The sequence below is a fragment of the Cervus canadensis genome, chromosome 1 (assembly GCF_019320065.1).
Source record: "Cervus canadensis isolate Bull #8, Minnesota chromosome 1, ASM1932006v1, whole genome shotgun sequence".
In the NCBI taxonomy this organism is placed as follows: Eukaryota; Metazoa; Chordata; class Mammalia; order Artiodactyla; family Cervidae; genus Cervus; species Cervus canadensis.
In genome coordinates, this window is record NC_057386.1 from 335548 (window position 1) to 344981 (window position 9434).

Consider the following 9434-nt stretch of genomic DNA (forward strand, 5'->3'; position numbering starts at 1 on the left):
GCCCCGCCACCACCTGTTTCTCCCTGGTTCTACCAGGACTGCTCTGTGGGCGAAGACAGAGGCAGGCTTAAAGCCGAATCGGCAAGTATCTCCAGGAGGCTGGGCTTTCACATTCAGGCCAGAAACTTGTCAGGAGCAAAGCCCCAAGAAGACAAACTAGCGCTATGTGAAGTGAGGCAGACATAGAGGAGCAAATACTGTTTGCTCTCACTCGTATGAGGCACCTGAACAGTCAAGTTCACAGAGACAGAAAGTGTATGGTTGGAGGGGTGGGGGGCGGGGAGTCTTTTAAAGAGGGCAGAGCTTCTGTTTGGCAAGATGAAAAGCGCCATGGACAGTGGGTAACATGGCGGAGCTGGACACGTAGAAATAAAGGTGGTAAATTTCATGCTGTGTATATTTTACCACATTTTTTAAAAGATCTCATACTTAAATGTTATTTATCTAACTGGGTTGCTAGTCCTGGCTCTGCCACCTCCCTTACCTCGTGCGATCTGACGAATTTTAAAAAGTTAAGAAAGTGAACACGTTATGGTTTGACGACCGTTCAGTTCACACCAGTCCAGTAGGAACTAGAGCCACAGGGACCAGACTCCAGCCTGGCGCCCCCAGCCCTCTCTGCACTCACCGTTGGCCTCGAAAGATGCAAACAAACACTAACATAGTTTCTAACCGCTCAAGGCCACATCCTGAGGATGACCCCAGCCCCTCTTAAACTGTCTGCCTGAGAAAATTCAAGGCTGCCTAAAGACTGCTGTTTGTCCAGCCAAAACCTGCCACAGGCCCTGGTCTCCCAGCCTCTGTGTAAGGGTTGGCACCTAACTGGATCACCTCCTGTTAGCCAACCCAGACGGGTTCCCAGGCCCACCCCCTTCCACCGCTGGGCAGCCCTTTGCTTCTCTAACTCTACAGAGCCTACCCACCCTAGAAACCTGATCTCCTCTGGGCATACAGTGGAGTTCTGTTCCTGCTGTGATAGTGAGTTACTGATTAAAATCTGTTCTGACCAGGATACCTGTGGCTTTGTTTATCTCTGGCAGTTCTGATAAAACTTTATTTATGGACACTGAAATCTGAATTTTATGAAATTTTCACATCATGAAATCTTTTTCCTCTTTGATGTTTCTTTACCATTTAAAAGTATAAAAACCATTCTTAGCAAGAGACCCATCCCTGCAAGAGGGGGTTGGCCACGGCCTCTGGAACAGATCAAGGTAAGGGGCACAGGGTCCTTTCTGCTCAAGAGTCTGGCTTTCCATCCCCAAGGACTAGCTGAATGCAGGGGATTCAAAGGCAAAAGAGTGTAAATTGTGACTCTCCAGGTGGCCCTTCGTGTCTAGGTGCTAAGCCCGCTACCTAATGTTCTCTGCCACAAAAATCCAGCGTCTGAAACCAGACCCTCGTGGCAGGGCGGCTGGAGCCCTGTGTCAGCGCTGGGATGCCTCTGGCACTGGGAGCTCTGGAAATAACACTCCTTGTTTTTCACGCGCTTGCCAATTCAGATGGCCTCTGGTTTCTGCTGAAGACAACCCAGGGCCCAGAGTTAGAAGTTGGAATTCAGAGCCTCTAAATCTCACCGGTAAACAGACCCTCTGTCCCCGTGTCCCCACAGAAGTCCTCACCATCCGTGGCCTATGCCTTCATTTCTCCTCTGGGTCAAGGGGGCCCTTAGGCTGTGTGGTCAGGAACCCAAGTGATCTCTACGCAAGGCCAAGGAAAGACAAGTTTCAAAGAGTTTTTATTTCAAATTGCAGTCAGACCAGTTAAAAAGTGCTTGTCGGGTCTCCCAGAAGCCAAGGAGGGGATGTCGGGTGACCAGGAAGCAGAGAGGCGCTGGCGCCTCGTACAGCTGAGCACCCAGGGCGTCTGGCGAGCCGCGGAGGAACCTCGGGGAGGCAGGTCGAGGACCCCCGAGGACCCCCGCACCGGCCGCCCCGCCCCTCCTGGCCGGCCGGGCCGAGTCCACTGGCCAGGCGGGCCGCGCCAAGTGTCCACTGGCCGGCCGCGGAGAAGTGCTGCGTGTCACTGGCTGGCCCGGGAGAAGCGACGCGCCGCGTGCGCCCAGTGGGGACGCGGAGAAGTCACGCTGCCGCCTCCAGCCTGTCCTGGGCTCGGCCTCCCGAGGCGGGCCCCGCGCCCGGGCCCAGGGCTAGTGCTCGGGCTCGGCGTCCATGCAGGACTCCCAGGGGTCGCGGGGCATCCGCGGCAGCGCGAGGAGCAGCAGCGCGAGGCCGCCGACCAGGAGCAGGGCTGCGGCGACGCAGGCGCAGACGAAGGACCAGGCGAGCGAGTGCGCGATCCAGGCCGTGTGCTCGCTGTCTACCATGCGCTGCACCGACTGCCGCGTGACCTCCGCCGACACGGAGAGGCAGAGGCCTGCGGGCACAGCCGGGCTCAAGCCGCAGGCCTCGAGGGGCAGGCCCGGGGCGGGGCGGCGCTGGGGGGCAGGTGGGGGGCGGGGGTCCGGGAATGGGGGCAGGGGGTGGGGGCCGGGAGTCAGAGGCCTGCGGGCACAGCCGGGGCGGGGGGGTGCGGGGGTCCGGAGGGGAAGGTGAGGGCGGGTTCAGGTGGGGGAGCGGAGGGGGGGGGTCACGGGGGGCGGGGTCACGGGGGCATGGGGAGCAGGGGTGTGGAGCCGGGCCTTGTCCAAACCCAGCCCCCACCCCAGCGGGCTGGGGAGGGAGGCGAGAGCATCCCTCGGCCCCGCACCCACGGGAGCCCCATCCTACCTGCGAAGATGTAGAACATGGAGGCCGGCCTCAGCAGGTAGTCCCGCTTCTTCCGGAAGGACAGGAGTGCACAGAGGGTGCCCACGATGATGAAGCCCAGGCTGAAGATGGCGATGGCGGCGGCCGAGATGCTATACTCTGCGGCACACGAGCGCAGGGACGCCGGGGCCTCAGGAGGGGCTCGGCGTCCCCTCACCTATTGTTCCTGCCCCCAGGTTAGCGACTGCTCTGCATTCTGCCGTCCCTGTTTCCCAGGTGAGAACACTGAGGGCCAGAGAAGAAATCATTCCTTCCGAGTGGCACATGAGTAAAGGATGGGGCCAGGATGTCCACAAGACCTAATTCCTTCTCCAGGTCGTCCATGCACCAAAATGAAGGTCCTCCTTCCAGGGGCAGAGGCCTCGGAAGGTGGTCGGAGATTTGTGGCTGGAGACCTGCCTGAAGCAGAAACCTCCCTCCCAGAGTCAGGGCTGAAGGTGACACCCAGGCTCAGGGTGGTCTGTCCTGGGACTGACAAGCAGCCTCTGGAAGGATGACAGAGTGCGGCTTGTTACAGAGCTCAGTGCCGGAGAGGATCTGTGTGTGTGTGCCAGTGTGTGCCAGGGTGTGCATTTGTGTGCATGTGTGTACCTGGGCATGCGTATGTGTGCGTGGGAGCTCTGATGGAGAGACCTGAGACGCCTGGAGGTGGGAGCTGCCGTCTCTGGGCACAGAGGTTGGCCAGGCTGCCGCTGACAGACTTCAGGAGGGGCTGCTTGTCATCAAGCAGGAGCCTGGGGCTTTCATGCCAGGGATTTTCCAGCTCAGCAGGGAGTAGTGGAATCCACTTTTCCTCCCCCTCCCTACCCTCCACCCAGGCTCACCTTTCTGAGTAGTGACTTCGAAGATCTCCGAGCTCTCGCCTGGGTTAAAATGCCTGAAGTAGGAACAGTTTTTCTCTGCAAAGGAGGGAGACAGTTGAGAGAAAGGGCTGCAGCTGGGGTGGGAGCTGGCAAGGAGGGGGCGGGCCAGTCCTCCTGGGGCTTCTGGCTTGCTCTCTAAACCCTGACTCTGGGCTGAAACAAGCATCTTTCTTCCACCCTTAGACCAAAAGTTTGGTGGGAAAGGGGCTGTATAAGAGCCTGAGGATCTTCAGGGAGCTGAGGCTGACTCAGTCCAGGCACAGAGCACTGGGTACTGAGCCCATTTGGCAGATGAGGTAACTGAAGCCTAGAGTTCAAGTCTGTTTGGAACTGCAGGACACATGGTCAATCAGGGCCAGACAGTGGTTCTCAGCTGGGGCTGCTTCTGTCCCCAGGGGACCCCAGGCAGTGTCTGGAGACATCTCTGTGTCCCCGCTGGGCAGACGGCTACTGGCACCTGGCGGGAGGTGGCCTGGGATGTGCTGGACAGCCTGCAGGGCACAGAACTAGCAGCCCTCAGATGCCAGAGGCGCTGGGGTTGCCAGACCCTGGGTCACACACAACCCAGCACTGGTTTCCAATCAGCATCCAGGCCCATCCTGAGGCCTTGGGTGTGACCTGGGAAACAAAGTCTTTTTCAAGAACTTTCCCAGAGATTCTGATGTTCAGCCAGGTTTAGAAACCTGGCTCCAAGCCCCTTAAAATGCCGCCTGAAGGGCTTTGCTGAGTGGGCCATTGTGTGGACTTGAATGAAGGGCCACGGGTGACCATCATCTCAAGCATTAGGCCCTCCATGCCTGTGAGCACAGAGGCAGCGCAGCTGAGACCTCCCGGGTGAGCTGCTCGGCCCACTTGATTAGCGCTGGGAAAGCCATGGAAGATGTGTATTGGCCACAAGGCCAAAAATCTGGATTTGGTAGGGGGCAGAGGAGGAACTCAGAACAAAGAAATTCACACTGATTTTCAATATAATTTCTCCTCCATTTTTCTCTTTTAATCTCTCTTACAACTAAATATACTGTAAAATTAAAAGACTATTGCTTATTGCATGGCTTAATGTTCTTTACTGCTGATTTAGGAAGTAGATGAATGGGTTATTTTACACTATTTTGTTTCTTAAAAAACTGAATTATGTTGCTTTTTATTTGTGTGAGGCGCTGCACTTAACTGTTTTCCTGTGTGTCCTTGAACCTCAGTAGGAAACTCTGCTCCTGGTTCAGAAGCATCTGCTTTGTGCTTTCCTTTTCTTTTTATCTTCAGGCCACAGTTTAATGACCACCAGGTGTTGGTGCCTCGTTGCTTTTGGGGAAAAAACCTTCCAGTCATAGCTTTCACTGGGGTCCAGGCTTCCGTCTGCCTGAGATGTATCATCTCCCACTGAAACCTCTGGCCCCCTGACCCCCCAATGTCAGGGTTACTGCTGCTCCGCGGTGGAGGAAGAGAATGACCCCGGGATATAGAGCCTGGTTTAGCAGCAGCAAATGTTCCGTGAAGTAAACAGCCTTTTCTTTGAGCTTCTATATTTAAATCACTCTCCTTTGAGCTGAGTTACCTGGGGTGTGTGGCTGCCGCTGGTGATGTCAGGCGCTTCTGGTGCTATTTTCAGGCTTAATGGAGCTCTCGCGCGTGTATCAGGTTATCAGCTGTAGACTCTCTAGCAGCCCTGCTCTAACGGCTCGTGAGAGGTGACCGGTCCCCCAGGGTCTCCCTCTGGACAGAGGAATAATTTCTGTCTCATTCTTTAAGGGCCAATTTTTGTTCCCATTGAAAACCCTCTGAAGGGAATTGACTGAATTCCAGCGTGTTTCACAATTGGCTGCCTCCATGACAATTTGCAGACCCTGAGTTAGAAGCCTTCAGCACGAGTGGCCTGGACATAAGGCCCATCGAGGACCCGGCCAAGGCAGGCACGTCCACGTTGCCAAAGGTCCTCCTGCTCAGGTGGCAGTTGGGGTGTCAGCACCCCCAGACCAGCACCAGGCTCTGGGGAAGTCTGGTGCTGCAGATTGTGTGAGGACAAGTCCAGGCAACCCCCCACCCCACTAAGCGCTTCCAGAGGGCGTCTGGAGGTCCCGGCTCCCTTCCTCCGTGGCAGGTCTTCCGGTGAGCGGATGGGCCTGCCCGCCCGTCCCCTCCTGACTCAGTACTTGAGGATGACCAGTGTCCCCTGTGCTGAACCAGAAGCTCCGCTGCAGGGGGCCCTGTGGATGCCCATCGGAGACCACAGCCCCTTTGTGTCTTGTAACCTTTTTTGATTTAAAATTTAAAACTTGACATTTTAAACTATAACTTTGGAAGTTAGATGTCCACTCTTCCCCAGGGTTTGTTTCTGTGGCTGTTTGTTATTGTTGCTTGTCAAATTACATCTCTGAATTAAATATGTGAAGTCTGTTCATGTATGGCCACTGAAATTTCTGCTCAGTTAGTTTGGTGGTCAGCTCACAGAGATTTCCTAGAACGCTTGGAAGCCATGCCTCTCCCAGGCTTTGCTGAGGAGCTCTGTGCTAGCAGACAGCCAAGCACTCAGCGAAGTAGCCTACGTTTCTGCCTTCGCCTTTTTCTCCCTTTCTCTTTCCCCTCCCTCCCCTGCTCCGTGATTGCTCTCTCCCTTTCCTTCTCCGTCTCTCTTTCTCCCTTCCTCGTACTCTCTCCCTCCTCTCTTTCTTTCTCTCTCTTTCTTCACGAAGCTCCACATAAGCCAGAGGTGAGAGCTTATGGCCTTCTCAGATCTTTCCTGTGCATACTTGTTGCACTGTGGACCCACGTGACCTCCTAAATTCCCAGGAATATGTTGGAGCTTTTCAAAGCCACCCATCTTATTCTCCAGTTTTCTGGTTAGCCTATTGTTTGCTCTGTTATCTGCTCCCTTAGGCAGTTATGGTATTAAACAACTGTCTCTAATTGTTTTTGACAAATGCCTCCTGGGTAAAAGACTTTTTCCACTGGATGAGCTCAGAGTCAGGTCAAATAAAGACAGCGTTGCAAGTGGGGACTTCTAGGGAACCACCAGACAGATCAGATAATGACAGCACTCTGGGAATGAGGCCTTGAAAGGGATCCAGCCCTAGTCTGTCCTTTCTGGTGACTTCTAGGCAGCTGGCTTCACTCTGATGGCAGGCTGTTGGTTTTTGAGGCTGTGACAGAGTCAGGGAGGAAAGAACTGGAATAGCAGCTTAAGATACCACAAACCTCATTGTTCCTACTGAGATTCACCCCTCTTTCTTGAATAAGCACTTGCTTATTGCTGCAAGACTGATTAACTTCTAGAGTTCTGAAAAAGTTTATTCCGATCGTGTTAGCCAACTTTCTTATTGTTTTTATGGAGAAAAGAATTTTTGGAGGTTCTTACCCTGTCATTTTTTCTGATGTCATCCAAAGCTAACATATGTAATATATATGTTTGGCAGACAGTGCTATACTTGTATTTGTAGATGTTGTTGTTAACTAATGAGAGAAGGCATATGAACTCTATTCCTCCAAGAAACAGTGATCCAGCAGAGCACAGGCAGGATGGGTGGGGAAGGAAAACGACGTCCCCTTGCAGAGAAAGGAGAGAGGAGAAGGCAGGAGTGCACTTGGACAGCTCATCAGGCCAAGGCAGTGCTCACAGGCTCAGAAGGTGCGATTCACTCTGGACCAGGAGAAGACGGCCTAGAGGTCGACTCGACTCAGGCTTGCGGCCAGGCCAAGTCGGCTCGTCCCCTGTGGCCGGTCTGGGCACATCCCACCAGTTGTCTCTCCTTGCATAGACTCCCCTCACCACCCTGCCCATCTGCTGTGTAAATTCACCAGGCTTTAAAGGGCCAAGGACAGGTGGGCCATAACAGTGCGTTCCCATGCACGGCCCCTGGAGAATCTGCCCTGCCCAGGAGGGCTGGCGGGATGGTGCATCTGTTTATGGGTGTGCTCGGCAGTGGCCGCGGGGCGTGGGCATCTGGGCTACATGATACCCTTCGAGCACATGTCCGTGCCTGTGAGAGCCCTCAGGCTTGGGACTTGCTGTGTCTTCCAGGTGTCTGATGGGAGTGAGCAGGGCAGGGCTTTCCTGGGGTCAGCGGGGGGAAGGGCAAGGAAGGCGAGGAGTGGAGGGGTGGGGTTTGGACTCCTTCATCCCCCCCAGAGACCGCAGGGTCTTTGGGGACTTAGCAGTGCCTTTCTTGAAGGGCAGGGTTCAAGGAACACCCAGCCTGATAACAGACTAATTCTGAAAACCAGGTGGGAGCCTGCACTCACCCTGGTCGCCGGCCACCTTGGGGTGACATTGGAAGGAACGCTGGAGGGGACTTTGGGTTGCTGGACCTGAGCCCGTGTGTTAAAGGAAGACGTGGAGTCTCGCCCGGCCCTCTAGGGGGTGGTGGGTAGGGCCTGCACAGAGCTCAGACTCCAGTGCCGCCAGCAGGCTCTTTCCGCAGCAGGTGCTCCGTCCACTGAGAATGTGGCGGGCTCCACGCCTGCAGAGCAGCCTGGCCATCCTCACACCGGGTGTGCTCCACAAAGAGCTCCTTCAAGTGTGGCTCGCTCACCACTAGGAGAGTGAGGCAGGCTTTTAAATCGCAGCAAGAGGAAGCATTTCCTAAGTCTGAGGGGGGCTGGGTCCAGGAGGGGGCGCAGGACACACAGTCCTCGCACAAAGCAGTCCTGCCTCACAGGCAAGTCACCTGTGTGGGCGCTCAGGGCCGGCACCCAGGAGGGACGCCCACTGGGTTTCCTGCTGCCGCCTTCAGACTCCTGATAATCACGAGGAGGAGTCCTGCATTCTCCTTTTGCCCAGGGCCCAGTAACCCTTTAGGAGTGTGTCCCCACTTCAGCCTGGAATGGACTCCCACCGAGGCGGCCCTTCCACCTGAGGGCTGCGTTTGGCTGGGGGGTGCGTCCAGGCTGAGTCTGTAGATCCGCGTTCTCTTTCCTGACCCGCGGTCTGTCCGCCCACCCAGACCCCTGCCCCTGACCAGCCCTGAGCCCCAGCGCGGGAATAGCTGGAGACGAGCGCCTGCGCCTCGCAGGCCGGCTCCGCCTCCGCCAGCCCCACCGCGGCCGGCCCACCGCCCCCGCCCAGGCGCGCGGCTGGCCCACCAGCCGGTGCAGCTCTGATCCGGTCTGGGGAGCCCCGTCCTCCCACAGGGCCGGGCGGGGCGGGTACGTTACCCCCGGGCAGGGTGATGGGGCCGCAGCTCCTCTCCTTGTCGCCCACGAAGATCCGCTTCGTGCAGATCCGCCAGAGGCCGAAGTGGGCCGCCTCGCAGGTGGTGTTGTGGTGCTCCACGTGGGGGCTCAGCACGGCCCAGTGGTCCGTCACCACGCCCACCAGGGCCAGCACAGTGCCCACCAGGATGCAGAGGAGGGCCACTCGGACCTTCAGGGTTTTGGTCGGGGACATGGTGGTCCCGGGGCAGTGGGCGCCTGGGGGCCGGCGGCCGTGTCCTTCCGGGCTGGGGCGGCGGCAGTGACTCCCGCCGGGGATGGAAGCTAAGTTTAGTGTGCTGGGCTGAGCCAGGGTGGGCTGGCCGTGGGCGAGGCCACTGGACGGGCTCAGCAGCTGCCCAGGCGTGTCAGAGGCCTGAGGAAGCTTCTATTAATGCGCACCCCGGCGCCTCGCCGAGGACGGCTGCTCCTTGGGTTTCAGGGCTGGCTCCCCTCCCTAGGGCCAGGAGCACAGCAGGGTGAGGCAGGAAGGAAGGCTCAGGCGGGCTGCAGACTTGCCACCCTTAGAGCCGGCTCAGAGGGCCTGAGCAGGCAGAGGGGCCTCTTCCTGCTGGGGCTGAAGGAGGAGTGAGCTGTCGGGGGAGGCTTGTGTCCTCGCCTG

The 9434-nt window shown here is 56.9% G+C and overlaps 1 protein-coding gene across 1 annotated transcript; it reads right to left on the reverse strand.

Annotated features, from left to right (window-relative positions):
- Window positions 1–1721: 1721 nt before the first annotated feature.
- CACNG1 (calcium voltage-gated channel auxiliary subunit gamma 1) lies at window positions 1722–9176 on the reverse strand. Its single transcript, XM_043442475.1, has 4 exons — window positions 8777–9176; window positions 3593–3667; window positions 2730–2867; window positions 1722–2376 (listed from the first exon to the last, which is right to left on the reverse strand). Exons 1-4 carry the CDS (start codon window positions 9006–9008, stop codon window positions 2150–2152), a joined length of 672 nt encoding a protein of 223 aa, XP_043298410.1. The 5' UTR covers window positions 9009–9176; the 3' UTR covers window positions 1722–2149.
- Window positions 9177–9434: the final 258 nt, after the last annotated feature.